The 22,050-nt window shown below is 44.7% G+C and overlaps 1 protein-coding gene across 4 annotated transcripts in view; it reads right to left on the reverse strand.

Annotated features, from left to right (window-relative positions):
- PKNOX2 (PBX/knotted 1 homeobox 2) overlaps positions 1–22,050 on the reverse strand; it is a 676,497-nt gene that overhangs the window by 35,773 nt on the left and 618,674 nt on the right. For all 4 annotated transcript variants that reach the window (XM_026657858.1, XM_026657861.2, XM_026657857.2 and 1 more), the window contains one exon: positions 19,641–19,760. In XM_026657858.1, the coding sequence (XP_026513643.1) occupies positions 19,641–19,760 (120 nt within the window). The remainder of the gene's footprint in view (positions 1–19,640; positions 19,761–22,050) is intronic.

Raw genomic sequence — 22,050 nt, forward strand, 5'->3', positions numbered from 1 at the left:
CAATTGGGTGAACTCAGTAGTGCAGTGGTTAAAAAAAAAAGAGGTGGATAAACTACTCTAAACAAAACTCCATATTCCCTAAATGAGAAGTGGGTACAATTTACCTGAATTTATCCTCAACTACACTACTGCGTGAACTGGGTTTTTCAAGGAGTTTGGTAGTTATGCTTTGCTGGAGGAGACTATTTTCATAGTAATGGGCATAGTTGCTCTTCACTGGCTTTTACCAGCCAGGAGGAGCATGGATCCATTTCACAGATAGGGAATTTAATAATTTTCAGGGGTTCTCACACTTCGGCCAATGTAGGAGGGCCAAACTCAGTCAAGGGGGACAGGGTGATTAATATAATCTTTTGGGGGTGGAATTTTATTACTCTATAATTTTCATACATATTTGGTTGAACTTAACTGCAAAACCAGGGGAGGGATAGCTCAGTGGTTTGAGCATTGGCCTGCTAAACCCAGGGTTATGAGTTCAATCCTTGAGGGGGCCACTTAGGGATCTGGGGCAAAATCAGTATTTGGTTCTGCTAGTGAAGGCAGCAGGCTGGACTCAATGACTTTTCAAGGTCCCTTCCAGTTCTAGGAGATAGGATATCTCCATTTATTTATTATTTAACTGAAGGACCTTCATAACAGTTGATGGTTGGGTCCAATGTCTATGCTGTGTAGTCTAGGCTGAATAGTTGGTTGGATATACAGCTCAGCCAGCCATGTTTCTGTTGCCATGACTGAAGAGGAGTAGAAAGCTCTTTTTGTCTCTTTTACTGTGATGCTGTAATCCTTTGTTATAGAGCTAATTTTTAATCAGAATGTTGTGTGGTATTACTTGAAATGCTTGTAGAGTCAAAGTATATTATATCAAGGTAGTTACCTTTACTAACCAAACTTATAATACCATCAGAAAATATCAAGTTTGCTGACAAGTCTTGCTTTCCATAAGACTGTGATGGTTGGCATTAATTATGCTACCATCTTTTATTTTGTAATCAGGCATGCCCTGTCAGCCTTTCCATAGTTTTTCCCAGGATTATATCAGGCTAATTAGACTGCAATTTTAAAATATGGGCACAACATTACGTTTTTTCCATTCCTTTGGAATCTTCCCAAAATTCCAAGATTTGCTAAAAATCAGCATCAGTGATTCAGAGAGGGCTAATGAAATCCTTGGATGTATTAACAGGGGAATCTTGAATAGGAGAAGGGAGGATACATTCCCTCTGTATTTGGTACTGGTGAGATCGCTACTAGAATACGGTGTCCAGTTCTGGTGTCCAGAATTCAAGGAGAATGATAAACTTGAGAGGGTTCAGAGAAGAGCTGCGAGAATGGTTAAAGGACTGGAAAACATGTCTTATAGTGATAGACTCCAGGAGCTCAATCTGTTTAGCTTCATAAAGAGAAGATTAAGGTGTGACTTGATCATAGTCTATAAGTATCTTCATGGAAAATAGAAATTTGATAATAAAGGGCTCTTGAATCTAGCAGAAAAAGTACAACAAGATCCAAGGGCCAACATTAGACAAATTCAGACTTCAAATAAGGTGCAAAGTTTTAACAGTGAAAGTAATTAACCATTGGAACAATTTAACATGAATTGTAATGGGTTCACCATCAGTGGAAATACTTAAATCAAGATTGGATGTTTTTCTAAAAGATCTGCTCTAGTTCAAGCAGGAATTAATTCAGGATAGTCTTATGTCTGTGTTATGCAGTAGATCAAACAAGATGACCATAATAACGATCCCTTATGGCCTTATAGTCTATGGATATATATTGCAGATGTCACCAGATGGCGCTCTTATACAGAGTTGTAACTCTCCTTTTCTTAGTATACCAGCACTGTTCAGTCTTTCAAGAAATGCTGTATTGTTATTTATTTTGCGATGTAGCATTCTTTAGGAGAGCTGCTACAAGTAACTTTTGCTCGCTGCCTTAATCTCTATCTAGGGATAATTTTTGGTACAAAGTTGCTTTCTAGGAGCCAGGTACTGGTGTTTAGGAAGAGGTTGCCTGATGTTGTGTAGTCACCTATATTCAAAGACTGGTGTATATAGCATAAATAAACAAGTTACACTAAGGAATTACATGGACTCAATGATTTCTCCTTCAATGGGAAGTTAACCTGCAAGACACTGAAATCTGACACCTCTTGGTAGAGGGGTGACACTGATGTGAGACTGGATTATATTTTACAAGGAGAAAAATTGTGAGCTGGTGTTCCTCTTGAACCAAGATTGATCATATAGTGAAGGTGCTTCCAGAAATCAAAGCTGTCCAAGAGTCAATAAAAGCTGCCAGAGGGTATTAAAACAAGACCTAAAACAGGAACTAAAAGTTTCTCTGAATGAAAGACCTGGAGGCTTTGCAGAAGGAACTAAAACAGGGGCAGGAGCTTCTCAGAAGGAACTGAAGGCAATTAGCTGGAAAGAAAACGTCATTAAATGAGAAGCTACAATGTATCCAGACTGATTTTAAATCCAGCTACAAATTACCCAGCCCAGACTAGCAAAGCAGATAAAGAGAAGAGCAGCAACTTGAGTAACATGCATAGGAAAGATTTCCAGGAAATAGAAAACACCCAGAAAGCTTTTGCCAACTTGAAACTTGCTAATAGAGGGCTTTTCTACATGGCCCTGCAGTGTGGAGCAAAGGGGTGGTGGTGGTGAATTGCAGAATTCACCAAAGCATTGTGCTGTAACCAGAGGTGAAAGTAAGCCGGTCCGGTCCAGTCCAGCATATTGGCAAGAGCTGGTACGCCGTTCCAGACCAGACTGGCTTCCCCAGGCTGGCGCTTTAAAGGGCCTGGGGCTCCCTGCACCGGCTGGAGCCCCAGGCCCTTTAAATTGCCTCCTGAGCCCCGGGGCTCCGGCAGCCAGGCTCGGGTGGCGCTTTAAAGAGCCCGGGGCTCGTGCCACTGCGGGGAGCTTCAGCCCTTTAAAGTGCCGCCTGAGCCCGGCTGCCAGAGCCCCGGGTAGCGGTGGCAGGGCTCCGTCGGCAATTTAAAGGCCCTGGAACTCCGCTGCGGTAGCGGCAGCCAGAGCCCCAGGCCCTTTAAATCGCCCCTTAGCCCCGGGGCTCCCAGCTGCCTCTGCAGCTGGTAGCTCCGGGGGTGATTTAAAGGCCCCGGGGCTCCCAGACGCAGCCAGAGCAGTGCCTTTAAATCTTGATTTAAAGGCCACGTCTCTTCCAGTTGAGGCCACGCCCCCACTCAGGACTCTGGCGTACCAGTAAGTCCTTTAAGTTACTTTCACCCCTGGCTGTAACTGCCCCAAGTAGACCCTGCTAGCAGGAACTAAAGGTTACCTAGTTTGCTTTAACGTAGTCCTGTTTGAAAGATTACATTGTACTAGGTACCTGTTAGTTCTCCCTAGCAGGATATAAAGGGGGTAGTAACAATGTAACTCTTTAGTGCGTGCTGCAACTCACACCCCTGTAATCTACACCATGGGGCTGTGTACACAAGTCCAGAGATGAGCTGCAGACAGATTGAAGGAGCTGGAAGATCACTTACAGGAGAAACGTCAGGGGTTGCAAATACCTGTAGGAGTTAGCTGTTTGGAGGAGGACTCAGGCAAGCCAGAGAATGTGGGTGAGACTGGACACTTCCCTCCCCCACATCTGCACCCCACAGAAGCTCAGGTGTTGGGGGTGAGACTGGACACTCCTCCCTCCCCCTCCCACCTCCCCCCACATCTGCACCCCACAGAAGCTCGGCTACTCCTGGTTTGAGTAATATAAAAGCTCTATCTTTGTGGGAGAAACTTCCTGGGCGGTTAATTTACCTCAGTTTAACATTATATCCCATGTGGAGATAAACAAAGGAGCGGGGGGCTGCAGGGTAGGGAGCTCCCAGCTGCTAACCCAAGAGGCCCATTTCTGATGGTCCTTCAAAACTTACCCTCTGAAAAGAGACTGAGTTATCCTGATTTGCTGCAGGTTTTGATACAAGGTTTGGAGCCATCCATCTGAGACCTTGCCTGTTTTACAGTGTAAGATTTAGCTTATCAGTCTATATGGTATATACACATCTCCATAGGGACAAGATTTCTAATTGCTGAGGATGCTAATATATCAGACAAAGGCATTATGAGCTCCAATGGCTGGAAAGGCAAGGTAAACAATTCTAACAATAAGGTGCACTACCAGATGAGGGTAATTAACCGCTAGACCAGCTGAGCAAGGGATGTGGTGGAATCTCTGCCACTTGAGGTCTTTACATCAAGACTTAACATTTTTCTAAAAAATATGCTCTATCCCTAGCAGTAGTTATGGGATTGATATAGGAATTAGGGGGTGAAATTCTCTGGCCTGTATAACTCAGGAGATTGGACTGGTTGGTTGCAATGGTCTTTTCTGGCTTTAAAACCTATGAATGTATGAATTGGTGAATCTCTGATGAGCTTATACATTTGGCTGATAACAATAACTGTGATGGTGTAATAGCCATAGCCATCAGGGAAGCCTTTTGACTTAGTGTAACATGACATTTGGTTAAAGGAATCATCATCAAAGTAATGTGTTTGAGTGGCCAAAGTTTATGCGAATAATAGTCTTTTCAGTTCTCTGGCAATTCTAAAAAAAAAATTGGGAAAAAACAGTTTGGGTTCAAATGAAACATTTAATTCAAGCTCAGCGGTTTGAGCATTGGCCTGCTAAACCCAAGGTTCTGAGTTCAATCCTTGAGGGGGCCGTTTAGGGATCTGGGGCAAAAATCTGTCTGGGGATTAGTCCTGCTTTGAGCAGGGGGTTGGACTAGATGACCTCCTGAGGGCCCTTCCAAGCCTGAGATTCTATGATTATGGTTCAGTTTTGAATGTTTTAATTGATTTTTAAATAAAATTAAAGAACTTTTTGAAACAAAAAAATTGCTTTGAACCAAAACTTGAAACATTTCATTTTGAAAACATCAGATAAAAAATTTTGAATTTCTCAAATTTTTTTTAGTTTCTTTTTATTTTAATTGAAATAATTTGGTGAAACGGACACAAATTCAAAAGGTTTCAGTGTTACCAAATCTGCATTTTTCAGCAAAAAGGTTTTGTACAGAAAATTTTGCCCAGCTCTGCTTGTGGGGTCCTGCAGGGATTGGTTCGGAGACCACTGCTATTCAATATCAATGGTCTGGACGAAATTATAAAAATGATTGCTGAAAAAGTTTGCAGATGACACAAAGATTGGTGGAGTGGTAAATAATATTGATAAATGATGCCTAAATGAGAGCTAAACCATCTTGAAAATCTGGCCCCAATTATGTGTGCTGAACACTTGAAAATCTGCCCCTGTATGTCATAACCAGTGTATCTGCAGTGATTCAGAGAACAATGGCTCAGCTGTTCCATGGATTAAATGATGCCGTCTGTTATTTGTATGATATATTGACATACTTGATATGGCTAGGGTAGAAGAAACAGAGAGGTAATGAAGGAGAATATTGACCTGCCATTGGAAGATAAAAGTTTGTGAAGGGAAAAGGACCTGAAATTGAACACGGTGACCATGTAATTACTGGGAAGGAAAATGATTGTCTTTTGATTGGCCCGAAGGTGATATAACTGAATATGGTCCTATAGAATGTGAATCTCAAAATGCTAAAGAGAGACTGGAAGAAGAGCAAGAACCAAAAGCTCTGACTGACAGACACCATTGACACAATGGAAATGCAGAGCTCACACAAGACTAAACTTATTACAAAAATACTGTAGAGAAGGAGTGTAACAGAGGGAGTCGTGTAATGTCATTCTCTTCTGTATACTTTTCTTTTACATGTTTAGGAGTCTGCTCTCATCAGAGGCAGTTACCTTTTTGTGAGGCGATTTATGCAGCATGTTGTAGCGTGGGTGACGCGCTTAAGATTTGGCTTATATACTGTGTTAGGAGTGACTGTTGAGCATTTTGGGATCTTTGAATAAAACATGCTATATAAACATCTTGCTTATCTATTTATTATCATCAGCCCCAATTCTGCAAGTTAGTTGGACTGTTCCCATACTTAAATTTCGGAACTCACTTAAGTGCCTTGCTGAATGAGGGCCATAAAATTGCGCCAGGGTTCTGCGCTTATGAGCAGATTGCAGGCAATATATGGTAAAGTAGGAGTAAGCAAAACATACTCAATGAATTATTTAGGGGTGAAACAATGGTGTATAATTGACAATAACTAAGGCTACGTGTCTGTCACAGAGATCATGGAAGTCATGGATTCCATGACTTTCCATGACCTCCATGACTTCTGCAGCGGCTGGTGCTGGCAGAGAGGCTGCCCGAGCCGGGCAGCCCCTGGGCCAGGAGCAGCAGTTAAGGTGTGTGGGAGGGACTCAGGGCTGTGGCAGGGTGTTGGGGTGCATGGCGGCGCTTACGTGGAGGGGGCTCCCCGGGTCCCACTGGCATGTCCCTGAAGCTCCTAGGCAGAGTGGCCAGAGGGGCTCCATCCGCTGCCTGTGCCGCAGGCGCCACCGCCGCAGCTCCCATTGGCTGCAGTTCCTGGCCAATGGGAGCTGCGGAGCCAGCATTGTGGCGGGAGCAGTGTGCAGAGCCCCTCTGGCCACCCCTCCCCCTAGGAGCTGCAGGGACATGCCAGTCAGAGCCGGATAGGGAGCCTACCAATCCGGCTAACCGTCCCTCCCTCCCAGCACCGTACACTGCCCCCCAACCTCCCCACCAGCACCAACTGGGGTCCTGAGCCATACGCCGCTGCCTGCCTCCTCCCCAGCACCAGCAGGGGTTCTGGGTTACCCCCCACAGCACCCACTGCACCCCAACCCACCCTTCCAGAGCACCCATGATCCCCCAGCCCAAGTTTTAGTTAGGGGTATATAGTAAAAGTCACGGACAGGTCACGGGCCATGAATTGTTGTTTACTCCCTGTAGGAGGGCTCGGCTGAGGCTCGTCCCTCCACAGGGCTGTGGGGTATCCCACCGCCTCGCAATAGTTCGCTATGGGCCCAGGCCCTGGTTCAGGGCGGGGCAGCAAACAAACAGTCAGGAGCTCAGGCCCTCAGGCAGGGGCTGAGCCAATAGTTCAATATGAGCCCAGGCCCTTCTGGTTCTGAGCGTCTGGTGCGAGGGGGAGACTGCCACCTGTGAGTGGGGTGGTGGGGGGACGCAGGCCCACCCACTACACTGCGTCCCAGCCCGGGGCCCTAGCAGCGGCAGAAGACCCACTGCTGTGTCAGTGGGGATCCTGACCGCAACACACTGACATTGGTTCTGGCAGTGCTGCGGCCAGACCAGGGTCGGCTGCCCCCGGGCTACTTCGGGACTCCCCCTCATAAGGTACCTGGGTTAGGGCGGTGTCCTCGCAGGTTTCCAGCACCATTGGTTCCTCCGGGTAACTGGTGAAGGGTAGGCTCGGCTGCTTCTTGGGGTAGCTGGCAAGGGGTAGGCTTGGCTGCTCCTCTGGGTAGCTGGCCGGGGGTAGGCTTGGCTGGCCCGGCCAGTCCTCGGGTCGGCCGCAGCCTGCCAGCATCTCCCAACCCGGAGCTAGGCCACAGGCATCTGGCCTCTCCGGCGGCTGTCTTTCAAGTGAGCTCTGCAGTTGGGCTTTTATACATCCTGTCCTGCGCCGTGACCTCTGGGGGGTGGGCGCAGGATCCACTGGCTCCGCCCACGTTGGTGCTAGGGGAGGCTCGTCCCTCCGCGGGGCTGTGGGGTATCCCACCGCCTCGCTACACTCCCCGTGACCTGTCCATGACTTTCACTAAAAATACCCGTGACTAAAACGTAGCCTTAGCAATAACCAAATAAAATTAAGAAACTGAAAAGTTAGGCTGAATATGAGGAAAAAATGTCCTGAAGCTAATGGGACTGAATAGGCTGTAAGCATAAAATTTGAGTCTAACAGTGACCTTCCCAGTACAAATTTAAAAAACTAATTGTAGAGTAATATTCTAATTGCCCAGCTGAGCAGCAAGTAAGAAGGCCACTTAGCACACATGCTCAGGAACTTCATGTCAGTTTCCCCATTGCCATCATAGACTAGCAGGTCCTGCTACATTCCAGCTTCATGTTACTATCACATGTTATTAGGGATCAGGGAAGGACGGTTTTTCACTACACAGCACTGCCGTGAAAACTTCACATTATTTTATACCCAGCAGGAGACAGATGGGAAATCATGTGAAGTTTTCATGGCAGCATATGCAGTGAAAAACCTTGCTCATCAGATCTCTATAGCATGGTTTAGTAATATGTTGCCGGGATGCAAAGGAGACAAACTCTGCCACTGTTAGCAACCATGCTGGTCCCTAGCCTGGATAAAAGAGGAGGGTTCTGCAGCTGGGTTTGCAATCCACTCAGGGAAAACCTTATTGCAACAGAAACAGTTCAGTTAAACCAAAACCTGAGGACAGTTGGTGCAGATGAAACTCAAAAAACCCAAAGATGACAGACCTCAGTGGAAGCTGAGATCTCGAGGCGTTGAATCCTGACAACCAAATCTGTAACAGGTGTGGGCATGTGCAATGTACATACTTTGTATAGTACGGGAAAGCTGGCACAGGTTACACAAGAAACGAACAAATACCACCTGAACATACTCCGCGTCAGTGAGACAAGATGGACAGGGAGTGGCAAGACAGTGTCTGATGTCGTGACAATCTTATACTCAGGAGGAGGAAAGCACAAAAGAGGTGTAGAAATTATGCTGGATAACGACATAGAGAAGATCTTGCTGGCTTGGGAGCCAGTAAACGCTAGAATAATAATAGCCAAACTGCAAACAGGACATGTATATGTTCAATAATCCAAGTATATGCACCAATAAATGAAGCAGGAGACAGTGAAAAGGATACATGTTAGGAGCAAGTGCAGCAAATATTGGATGATGTGCCCAACCATGACATCAAGCTGATGATAGGTGACTTCAATGCACAAATTGGCAACAATTCTACTGGCTGGGAAGAAGTCATGGGCACAGCAGCAGAAGGCAACTGATAATGGTGAACTGCTCCTGAATCTCTGTAGTACAAACACACTAAAGCATAGTGACCTAGTACAGCAGCCACCATGACTTTTTTCTGTCCGTTTTGTCTCACTCATTTCTGTTCTTTCTTTCTAATCCTATTCACCAGCGTGGGGTGACAGTGAGGTGTGGTTGCTGGTTCTGTGGTGCTCTTGCAGCTGGGACGCATGCCACAGGGCAGAGAATTTTGAATCAATAAGCTGATGCCTGAGTCAGCAGTGCTTTTGTGAAGCTGGCTGCGTCAAGGGCCAGTGCAAGAGAAGGTGGTTTTTCAAGTCTGTATTTTTAGAAGTGAGGGGGGAGGCAGGTTGGATCTAATGTCAAACAATTTTCCCTACTCTCATTGCTCCTCTCCTATGCTTAGTGCCTCTAGAAGTAGCCTAGCGCTCCCCACATTGGGAAAGATTGCCTGAGTCTATGTGCTGACGGCTGTACCAAGCTGCTCCTATCTGGGGTATTCAGTGCATCATAGCCTTACAATTAGTTCATTTTTAAAAACTTGTAGGTCACCTTTAAAAGGGGATTTTTCCCAATGAGGCAAACTTCAAAGGAAGACGCGACTAATTCCAGCAGCAAAGTAATCACTAGACACTTTCTGCTTTTCCCTGATCTTATTCCAGATGATCTCTCTGCCTCAATAAGAGCATTTACTATCACCATGAAGCCTTAACTTTTGAACTAACAACTTTGAAAGGATTGTGTTGTTCCAATTTCAGCCTTATGAATCAAGTAAGACAAGTTGATGCGGTAGGAGGTGTCACGGACTCACAGATCGTGCCAACTCTTGGCCCCGTGCGGTCCGTGGGGGGTGCCCCTTTTAGTGAGACAGCCCTTCTCGGGGGTCCACTCTCTCTCGGGGTCCGGCCCCTCCACCTCCTGGAGGGAACAAACCTTGGATTAAACAACGAGATAGAGCTGCAAAATTCAAAATCTGGTTCAGAGTGTTCAGATGTAGGGTTTTGGAACAACAATAAGCCACCCACACACGAATAATAATACAAAATTACCTCCTTGATATTTAGCAAGGGGAGCCTGGTCTGAGAATATTTAAAAAGATGTGAAAATGAACTGACTCAAAGGGATCACATCCCTCTTTGACCCTACATATTTAGATCTTTGTTTCTGTGAACATGGAGGATTTTTTAAAATCTATTTGTTATTTGTAAATGTTTGTCCAGTTATTTGTGCAAACCAATTAAAACCTTTTTGGTCAACCCCTCTGCTCTCTCCATTTCTTAAGAAACCAACCTGGGAGCCTTAAATCAATGCCCATTTTAGGTCTCTAGCGTAAACTTTAGCTTAAATGGCACCAAGCCACTTCTCCAGCTGGGCTGAGGGAAGGATGCATTTCTGTGGCAGCATCACAAGCCGCAGAACTCTAGCAGCAGCCTGGCATGATTTCAGTTAAAGTTTGGGCAGGGGGTTGTTAAGGCTCCCAGTTCAGCTTTTTAAAACTTGAGAGATTTGGCAGGAAAGAAAGGAAGAGAGGTAAGAAGGGGGAGGGATAGATGAGGAGGCAGGAACAGGAATAGGGAAGTCTACAGGCTATGGTTGCCTTTGTAGATAAAGCCTGTAACACATTTAAATGTTACTTTATTCTGCACCTACAGAGTCTATTTGTGGAAATAGTCAAAACAGTAAGAGGTGTTTATAAACTTTCTCTTAGGAATCCCCCAAAACTGCAGTGAAAAAAAAGGAAGAAAGGATTGAGCCATCCTCTGATAGCAATGAGCTACTCCTGCATATGTATTAGTTGACTATTGGAGTATTTGACAGCGGTCAAAGATTCTCAACCTAAGGCTAGATTTGCAAAGGGACTTAAGTGTTGTGATGCAACCACAACATATAACTTTTAGGAGCCTAGAAAGTCACACCTAACTTTTAGCCCAGTGATTATGGCATTTGCCAGGATGTGGGAGACTCTGGTCTGCTCTACACTACACAGTTAGGTTGATGTAAGGCCACAAGAGGTATAGGGCTTATGTCGATGTAGTTAGGGCAATGCAGTGTCCATGCTGGAGCCACGAAATTGACAAGCAAGCCGGGCAGCTAGAGCCTGGCTGCCCCCGGGCACCCACCCTGCTACCTGCTCGAAATCTGGCTGCCCCCTGAGTTCCAGCTCCCCTCTCTCAGTCCAGCTGCTGCCTGGAGGCTCCCCACTCTGAGCCGGGCTGTGCATGTGGGCTCCCTGCTCCAAGCCGGGCTGCTGCCCGCTGCTCTGGCTTCCCACTTCCCGCTCCAAGTCGGGCTGCCATGCTCCGCTCAGGGAGCTGAGAAGTCCGGATGGCTGTCCCCCAGGAGGCAGCTAGGTTCCCAATGGGGAGCTGCACAGAGCTGAACAACCCCACACTACCCCTCTTCAGTTGGTGGAAGAGCCGCTGGTGAGGACATGCACCACCGACAGAAGGAGAGTAGTGTTGACATCAGCCACCACAGTAATTATTACTGCAGTAAGTTGACCTAACATTTCCATTTTTCTGCTACATGGGGAGAAAAGATTTGAATAGAGGTATCCCATACCAGAGGAGGGTTTGCTAACCACTGAGCTGTGGGACACTCTGAGATGGGCTTCCTTAATATCTCCTGTTGAGGCTGGAGTACAAGTAATGAAAGAGCAATTGGAGCAGGGGGCTGCACCCAGGGTTACCCAGCACCTAGGGCAGTGCCCTAACCATGGACTACAGAGTCACTCTTGCTCTTGTTTTCTCTCACTCTCTCTCAGGCCCAGTGATTCTTTGGGTATTTATTCACAGTAGAACATTGGGCCAGAGAGAGAAAGAGAATGCAAGAAAGAGAGCGAATTACTCTGTAGTTCAGTGGTTCGAGTCCCCACCTTGTAAATGCCTGGGGACTTAGGCATTTAACTCTGAAGTTTAGGTGTGGATGGTCACATATGGATCACACCCAGAGTGTGCTCTAGGATGGTATATTATTACAACGAGTGAGGGGGGATATGACAGAGGTCTATAAAAGTATGACTGGTGTGGAGAAAGTGAATAAGGAAGTATAATTTAGTTGTTCACATAACACAAGGAGTAATGTGACACAAGCAAGAGTCACCGAAGGAAATTAATAGGGAGCATGTTTAAAACAAACATAAAGAAGTATTTCTTCACGCAATGCACAGTCAACCTGTGCAACTCATTGCCAGGGGATGTTGTGAAGACCAAAAGTATAACTGGGTTCAAAAAAGAGTTACATAAGTTCATGGAGGATAGGTCCATCAATGGCTATTAGCCAAGATAGTCAGGACGCAATCCCATGCTCTGGGTGTCCCTAAGCCTCTGACTGCTAGAAACCGTAACTAGAGAACAGGGGATGGATCACTGAATATATTGCCCTGTTCTGTTCACTCCCTCTGAAGCATCTGGCACCAGCCACTGTTGGAAGACAGGATACTGGGCTAGATGGACCACTGGTCTGAACCAGAATGGCCGTTCTTTTGTTTTCATGATGACTGCTGATTAATAGGGACAGTATTAACATAAATTCCTCCTTCGTATGTGTGCTTTGAGTTAGTGCCAAGAAGGTAGGCTAGAAATTAGAAGCAGGTTTCTAACTATCAGAGGAGTGCGGTTCTGGAACAGTGTCCCAATAGGAGCCATTGGGGTGAGAAAAATAAGAGGCTTTAAAATGGAGCTTTATAAGTCTATGAACAGGGTTATAAAAAGAGGTTGCCTATGATAGTGAAGCAGATGACCCAGGAGGTCCCTTTCAGGCCCATGTCTTATGTAACTCCTGTTTAACCATGTAACAAATTGTTTTAAATTTCTTAGCTCTGCTCCTTTTAAAACAAATGGACAAATGAAGTATATTTTCCTAGGCACTGAGAGCTTTAGTCAAATGCAGATGGATTTATGAGGCACCAAGCCAAATAATAATTCTTCCTTTTCTTTTTCTTTCTTTTAAATGAAAACACCAAAGAAACTGCATACAAATTAACTATAAATGCTGTGGAGGCTGAAAAATTAAGTTAAGAGTTCTTCTGTATTCAATAGAGTTAAAATTGAAAGCTCAATTTTAGCTCTACACATTTAATTCTTTAAAGTATATTCTGTCTTTAGCTCATTATACACAATTTGTCAGTAAACACAATTTATAATATAATACAAAATGGATTTTGTTATAAACCATTACACATAGTAAATTATATTACCATACATTGAGATTTGACTGCATTTTTAAGTCTCAATGAGATTTAAAAAACAATCCAAGTTTGAAGAAAATCAGTTCAGTAGTTTTAATGTCATTAATGTTTTAAACTGGTAAATTGAAATTGTTCCATTTTTAAAATTAATTCAAGTCTTCTATGGTTTAGAATACAGAGCCATCCCTAATGTCTGGCATTGCCTCAATCTCTAGGAGCATTTCAATCTTTGAAACTGTCATATTTAAATAATGACTTCCTACTTTGGAGTACTTCGTTTCCCATTCCCAAAATTGCATTAAGACTAGCATTTGGTATGAAATATAGTACATAATTTCCAGAGAACACTCTGTCTCCAGGAGATTTTTATATCTGCATCCACATTTCTTCTGAAACATTTTCCTAAATTGGCACTTTGTACCATCTGTCCAGTGGGCTGAGGTACTGAAATGAATTATGATGACCATGGTATCCTGATGATGGCTACCAGATTAACTTCTAAACTAAGAAAAAAAAAGGAAATATTTGAGCACCAAAAACTATTAGATTAGAAAATACATAATTTAGAAACCCACAGCTTCAGGGATAATTAGGACAAGCTGCATGGAATGCCCTAGAGTCCCTTTCTAATAGTGCTAATTGCCTAGATCTGTATTAATTGGTGTGCAACATGGTGCCAAGTGCTTTTTAATTTTTTTGCACCAGAAGCCAACTGCAGGGAATGGATAACCCAAAAATCCTAGCTTCAAGAAAATATCCAGTGTACAGCAGAGCCCGCACAGGATCATGGAATGATAAATTCAAGTCAGAATAGTCCTATTAGACGATCCAGTCCATAGCTCTACCAATGCAGGATTTCTCCCTGTAGAACATTTTCTAGTCCAGTGTAGTTTCAGAAGTCCCAAATCATGGGACTTTCACACTTTCCAGTCCCAGTTCACGTAGACCCACTCATGCTTGCACTCATCAAGCTAGTGTGCTAAAAACAGTAGCGTCACTGGGGAAGCATGGGCAGTGGCAGCATGACCTACCCACCCTGAGTACAAACCCATGAGTATATACTCAGCATGGCTAGCCAATGCCACTGCACTGACTACACTACTGTTTTTAGCACATTAGTCACACCTCTAGCTCCAAGTGTAGACATACATAGAATCATAGAAGATTATATTTGGAAGAGACCACAGGAGGTCATCTAGTCCAACCCCCTGCTCAAAGCAGGACCAACACCAACTAAATCATCCCAGCTAGGGCTTTGTCAAGCTGGGCCTTAAAAACCTCTAAGGATGGAGATTCCACCACCTCCCTAAATAACTCATTGCAGTGCTTCACCATTCTCCTAGTGAAATAGTTTTTCCTAATATCCAACCTAGACCTCCCACACTGCAACTTGAGACCATTGCTTCTTGTTGTCATCTGCCACCACTGAGAACAGCCAAGCTCCATCCTCTTTTGGAACCCCCGTTCAGGTAGTTGAAGGCTGCTATCAAATCTCCCCCTCACTCTTCTCTTCTGCAGACTAAATAAGACCAGTTCCCTCAGCCTCTCCTTGTAAGTCATGTGCCCCAACCCCCTAATCATTTTTGTTGGCTCCACTGGACTCTCTCCAATTTGTCCACATCCTTTCTGTAGTGGGGGGCCCAAAACTGGATGTAGTACTCCAGATGTGGCCTCACCAGTGCTGAATGGAATAATCACTTCCCTTGATCTGCTGGCAATGCTCCTACTAATGCAGCCCAATATGCCGTTAGCCTTCTTGGCAACAAGGGCACACTGTTGACTCATATCCAGCTTCTCGTCCACTGTAATCCACAGAGGACGTTTTCTGCAGAACTGCCGTTTAGCCAGTCGGTCCCCAGCCTGTAGCAGTGCATAGGATGCTTCCATCCTAAGTGCAGGACTCTGCACTTGTCCTTGTTGAACATCATCAGATTTCTTTTGGCCCAATCTTCCAATTTGTCTAGGTCACTCTGGACCCTATCCCTATCCTCCAGCATATCTAACTCTCCCCCCAGCTTAGTGTCATCCGTGAACTTGCTGAGGGTGCAATCCATCCCATCATCCAGATCATTAATGAAGATGTTGAACAAAAACGGCCCCAGGACCGACCATTGAGGCATTCCGATGCCAACTAGACATCGAGCCATTGATCACTACCCGTTGAGCCTGAGGATCTAGCCAGCTTTCTAGCCACCTTATAGTGCATTTATCCAATCCATACTTCTTTAACTTGCTGGCAAGAATAGTGTGGGAGACCATATCAAAAGGTTTGCTAAAGTCAAGGTATATCACATCCACCGCTTTCCCCATATCCACAGAGCCAGCTATCTCATCATAGAAGGCAATCAAGTTGGTCAGACATGACTTGCCCTTGGTGAATCCACTTGACTGTTCCTCATCACCTTCCTACTTCAAAATGGAGTATTTGAAGACCTGCTCCATGATTTTTCCAGGGACTGAGGTGAGTTCCCCGGATTCTCCTTCTTCCCTTTTTTAAAGATTTGTTTTTGACAAATCCATGCTGACTGTTACTTATCACCTTATTATCCTCTAGATGTTTGCAAACTGATTGCTTAATTATTTGCTCCATTATCTTTCTGGGTACAGAAGTTAAGCTGACTGGGTTGTCCTTATTTTCCTTTTTATAGATTGGCACTATTTGCCCTTTTCCAGAGTTCTGGAATCTCTCCCGTCTTCCATGACTTTTCATAGATAATCGCTAATGGCTCAGATATTTCCTCAGTCAGCTCCCTGAGTATTCTAGGATGCATTTCATCAGGCCCTGGTGACTTGAAGACATCTAAATTTTCTAAATAATTTTTACTTGTTATTTCCCTATTTTAGCCTCTGATCCTACCTCATTTGCACTGGCATTCACTATGTTAGACATCCAATCACTACCAACCCTCTTGGTGAAAACCGAAACAAAGAAGTCATTAAGCACCTCTGCTATTTCCACATTTTCTGTTATTGTTCCTCCTACCCCCCTCACACCCCTATTGTCACCCTCATGGATGCAGGTTGAGCTTGGTGAAGAACTCTGCCACACTAACCCATTCTAGAAGCCCACGGATCAGTAGGAGAGGATATTGGTTCTTGATGGTAATAGTGTTCCAAGGCCTGATAATCAACACAGATATGTCCTCCTTTTCAATGAACAGGATAGGGGCCCTTGCACGGGATTTGGAGGGTTGACAAAGTTTTTAGCCAGATTCTCATCCAGGTAATCTCAAAGGCTTTTGAGCTTGGGTTCCGATAAAGGGTAAATATGCCCAAATGGGATCTTTTCCTCTGGCTGGAGGTCTACAGGGCAGTCACAGAGTCGATTTGAGGATGGGACATCGGTGTTCTCTTTATCGACCATATCCACAAGGTCATTATACTTGACTGGAATGAAGGAACCAGTATTTCTGAAGTTGGTGTACTACCACGCAGGAAGAGGGTTTTGCCAAGGGCCAGGTCCATCTCCCCACCCCCTAGATCTTCCTAGACATTACAGCCAGCAAAACCTGGAGTTGAACCATACCTCCTGCTCTGCCCAGGAAATGCTTGAGTTGTGGAGGGAGAGCCAGGGGAGGCCCCAAAGTGCTGCAAAATACTCAGATCAAACTGCATAATCTTCTGGTGGTTCTGGATTTTGATCTGGAGAACTGCTATGGGATTTTCTCCTGGGGACACAAAGTCCTGGGACACCCATGTCACATAAAGCAATTATGCAGGCCCTTGTGCTGCCTACCCACCAGCAATTACTGGAGGTATGCAAGTTCAGAATGCAGCCCAACACTTCAGAATCTCTCTATCTCTTTTGAACAGTTTAATTAACAAAGAAATGTATGACTTTGTTCAAGATCCCACTCTTTTCTGTTGCCTGTAATGTTACCTTGCATATGGTATTTTATGATCCATGATGTGCAGCCCTTTGTAATGCCTGCATGGCAGAGGCAACAGAAATAAAACATTCTTAATCTAGTGAAAACAGTGTACAAGAAAAAATAGCTGTCCTCTGCCAGGGCAAGAATGTGAAGTGGCCATACAGTCTGGTCAAATTATGAACCAAGGGTCAGATTTCCAGAGGTATTTAGGCACCCAAATATGCAGATGGGTACCTAGTGGGATTTTCATAGGCACCAAAGTGTTTGAAAATTCCAGTAGGCACCTATCTGCATCTTTATGTGCCTAAATCCCTTTGAAAATCTGCCACTAAGAGCTCTGAAAAGTTACCATGGTGATGAGCAGATAGAAGATAATACATATATAGGGATGATGTATGTGTGGGACAGATCCTTATTTGGGTTTCCATTACCTACCAATACTTTCATCCCAGCATTGGGTTTCCAATGTTCCCATCACCACTGTATATAGGTGCTTAGTTTTCTGAGATCTCTATATCTGATGCAGCCAGATTCCCTACTTGCTCTAGCTAGCAGGTGCACAGAGCATTCTTAAAAAAAAGGGTGCAAACAATATCTAGATGTCTTAGGAATTGTGTAAATTACCCTAAGAGAGGCTACCCTGTGATCTCATCATTAATAAGGCATGGGGCAGGTTGTGATATATGCAGATGGTCAAATAAGTCATTGTAATGCTTGACAAATGCATTGCAAATTTGGCATTCTAGAATCAACCAACTATTCAGGAATAATTGTTTCCTGATATTTGCCCAGTCTAGTTCCGCCTGCAACAACAGGTGCACCACTGTCATCATCCGAGCTGGCAGGAGTATGCTAAAAGTGATACTGTATTATGATACATAGAGCTGTTTGTAAACATTCTCATCCAGGTAAGCTATGTTTTTATTCCCATATACTTCTGATTTACTTTGATAGTTATGGGTAACTATGTCTTCTGGGATTTGGGACTGCATTCCCACTATGTGTAGACTGATATAATCAGCTGCCACTCCGTCTGTGCTCTGCATAATGGAGAACTTTCACATCTTAGCTGATTGCCATGGTTACAGGCAACCTGCTTGGGACATCAGGAACCATAAATGAAGGTACTGTTACAGCATTTAGGTAAACAAACCTCCACACTGAAACCATACCCCAGGTTGCTGACACAGCAAATGCACAAAGGTTTGATAGGAAAATAAGGTACGGTTTATTATTTTGAGTTTCAGAGCAACTTAGCTTTTTACTATGAGCTCTGAGGGGTAGGGACAGGCTGCACGACCCATTAACCCCTCCTCTGGGTCCTTCACTGGCTGCCTATTTGTCTCCTAATATGTAAGAAAATGGCCTTTCTTGTTTTCAAAACACTCAACCACACCTTTTAGCACAAAGATATGCTGGAGCTGGAAACTTGGCAGGCATGTAGGAATTGATCCAAAGCCTTCTATCATCACTGGGAGTCTTTCTGTGGGTCCTCTCCATGGTGGAGAATACTTCTTTCCAGGGTATAAAAGCAGGGGGAAGTGTGGCTTCACTGGAGAGCCACAGCCTTTGTGGAGCTACAAGATCTCCACACTAATGACCCTGTCCTCCACTTAATCAGCCATGGTTCAGGTGGGCCCCAAGGGATCCACAAGATTTAGTGAACACTATGCAGCCAGTTTGCTAAAAGGGTAGCTACATGGAGTTTTCTTCCCTCTTAGCTCCTTCTTCTATATCTTCCCCTGTAGGGATAATCGGGCCCTGTGTTAAGCACAGTTGTGTGGTTTTCTCTATTTGTTTTGTTAATTGTATATCTTAATATACTTTTCCTTATGTTATAAAATGTACACCTAAAATCCACAGGATGTACATCAGCACTGGGGGCTTGTCTACACAGTGCAGCAATGCACACGAGAGGGTTATGATTTCCAAAGCGAATCAAGATGTTGAGCACTAACTGGAACTTTTAGTTTGCACCAGCAGGGTCAACACAGGCCAGTTAGTGCATAACACTTTGGTGCACTTGAGAAATCACACCCCTCTAGTGTGCACTGCCACACTGCCTGTGCATTTCCTGATTTTGTGATTTTTGCTGTGTAGCCATAATGGTGCATTGGTGCTGTCTTTTGCACTTAACTTTCCTTGTTAATAAATATTCATCTTTGTCATGCAAGACCTTTTAAAGGAGCACATGACAGGTCAAACTGACCCAAAATTTAGGTTTTGTGGAAGCAAGTTTTGCAAAACGTACGCCCAATAGAAAAGTTTCAAGGTTTGTTTTTAAAGAAATAAATGTGCCTGGGTAGCATTTCCATCCCAAATACGGAAAGGTTGTGCAAATGAATGCTCCAGGCTGAGAGAAATGCAAAATATAAACAAATGGCATAAGTGGTGTAACATTAATTAGATTTCTTAAAAATTCCTTCATTTACATCCTTAAGGTTTAAATTCATGCATAACACCATTCTTCCTCTTTGTTAAAGACAATAAAGTTTTTAATCAGTATCTTCTGACTGACCCTCCTGAAGATTTTTGTCCGACATTTTATCAAAGTATTAGCATATATTAACTATTCTCTCATGAAGAGGCAATGTAAGATGAGTACCCTTAAAACCTGTCCCTGCTTAAAATCTCTTACACGCTTGTTGACTTCTCTCACCATAAGATGCTGGAAGAGCCAGGAACGCATTATATTGGTAGCGTGCTTCGGTAGGACCCCCCGTTTGTTCTTTGACTTTTTATCTTCACTGTCAAGGAGGGAGGTCAGATCCAGGTTAACCTACAGGGCAGGAAAGGAGAAAGAAAAGCTTAAATAACAGTGCAGGTAAAATTGTGTTGCCATGGTGACAAAACACACAACGGCTGCTTGATTTCATGGTGACTTTGCTGGGCTACAGAGCTTTCTGCCATTCACAGAGGTAAAAGCAAAATGGCTTAAGATGAATTTTATTAAAGTCTTTCTTCTGTAACCTGGTGTAAAATACTCCATTTCTCAATGAAGATGTAGGATTGGCAAATGGAAAAAAAGAGATTTTAGTGTTTCTTTACTGGAGGTGATGTGGTAAATAGTAACTACTTCATCACTCTTGCTTGCACCTGTTGTTGTCATTAAGTTCACATCAAAGTGTTTGAGCTGTGTCAGAGTCCTTGTCTGCACTTGGGGATAATCTCAATTCAGCAACGGGGGGGCCAGTGTTAGGTGCAGCTATACCACTGTTAATCCCTATTTGCCCCAGTTTTCAATCTTGATTAGCTCAATCAATGCAAACTCCAGCTTGCCTTTGTCTACCCTGAATGCTCAGCAGCGATACAGCTCTACTGGCTGCTAAACTGGGGTTGTTCAAAGTCTAATTAGAATATGGAGGTGTTGGTAACAGAATGTGCTATGTCTGTATATATGTAAATAGTTAGTAACAGGTAAGGTGCCAGTACATGGCAATTTAAGAATATGTAGCAGAGTTCTAGGGTATTGGGTACTGCAAATGGATTCCTCTGGCAGCTCATTACAGGCGGTTCTGGTCTTGCCGGACTGCAACTACAATGAATCTGGCAGGCAACCCTGATCAAACTTTCCTACTGAAAAAATATTACAATTTGGCACGACTGACCCTAAGTGCCAACGCAAAGTATCATTCAAATATGTTCCCTACAGGCCCAAATGCTGTCTGCATTGCCCACATCAGACACAGAATACAGTTAGCCTTAGGCAGTAGTAGCAGTAACTACCTTTTCTCTGAACAACCATTTGCTGCTTGAGATGAAAACCCTTAATCTATTAATGAATTTTAAACATGTGAGTCTCAATCAAATTATTCCCAGAACAGCAGAGAAACATGTTTTTAAACAGAAAGCCGTGTGTGTATAAATATGTAACCCCCAAGGAGATTCCTGGGGTTCTGAGTGATGGTAGTTCAGCGAGAGGCACGTTGTCCCTGGTAGGGAAGGAAGGGGGCCAAGGACAGACTCGGAGTCTGCTCGGCAACCCAGAGGGAGAGAGGAGAGCCACTATGTAGAACAACAAGGGCCCTGTTGGTTTGAGGAAGGATTGCAGGAGCCTGCTCAGAGCAAATGATTGACAAGGGAAAGCCAAGGAAGAAGAGCTAGCCTGACCAATAGGGAGTGAGATGCCCTTCCCAGGGAGCCCTGAAGGGGGGAGAAGCCATTTTGGGGAGTAGTCTGCAGCCAGCCAGGGTAAGGGCAGGATGGCCTGTCAGGGGTGGGGACGACTGGTGAGTCCCAGGCCTGCATGCAGGGTTCCCCCTGAGAACTGGCCTCTGGGGACCTGAAAGCAAGATCCCTCAGCTTGAGCCTTTCCCGTTCCAAGGCAACACCCAGCTTGTAGAGTTTTATTGGGCAAACTTCCCCCAGCCCAGCTGAGTTAGCCCCCCAGCCCCCTAGGTGAGATCAGTCACCACATGGCCAGCTCTGCTCCCGGGCTCGTCCAGGGCTGCCGCCTGCTGGGAGTGTGTCTGAGCACTGGGGCAGGAGACTACAGTTTGGAGTTTAGTAGAGTTATTGTAACCTGCACCGTGAGCCCTGCACCCCTTAGCTTAGTGGGGAGGGGAAATCCTGGCACCAGAAGCAGCCTGACTCCTGCATGGAGAGGACGCCTGCCAGCAGCGCTCATCAGCCCCTCTGATGAGATGGTCCAGAGCCATCTCCGAACCTGCGGATCCGTTGTGGAGTTGTGAGTGCACCATCCTTCAGTTAGCTAGTCAGGGAAATTGTCTGGAAGACCCCTACTCCCTGAACTGTGTCCTCAAGCCCGGGGGGAAAGATCTGGGGATTGTATCACCTGCTGTCTATTCAATCTGCAGAGGGACGTACCACCCCACCACGTGAGAGTCCTTTGGGCTGTATTGAACCCAGTCAGCCACATTGCTAGCTGCTGCACCAATGATCTCGTGGTCACAGTCATCAAGGGCCCCTATGAAGTACACGTACCAATGGGACACTAACTGTGCGTTTGCTATATCAGGTCACATGACTGGGGAAATTCACAGGTATTATCAGCATGGACACCAGTGACCCTGAAAATATGTTTTACCCTGTTATGTTATATTTACCTT

This window comes from Terrapene carolina, unplaced genomic scaffold (assembly GCF_002925995.2).
Source record: "Terrapene carolina triunguis isolate 2854851 unplaced genomic scaffold, T_m_triunguis-2.0 Scaffold374, whole genome shotgun sequence".
NCBI lineage: Eukaryota > Metazoa > Chordata > Testudines > Emydidae > Terrapene > Terrapene triunguis.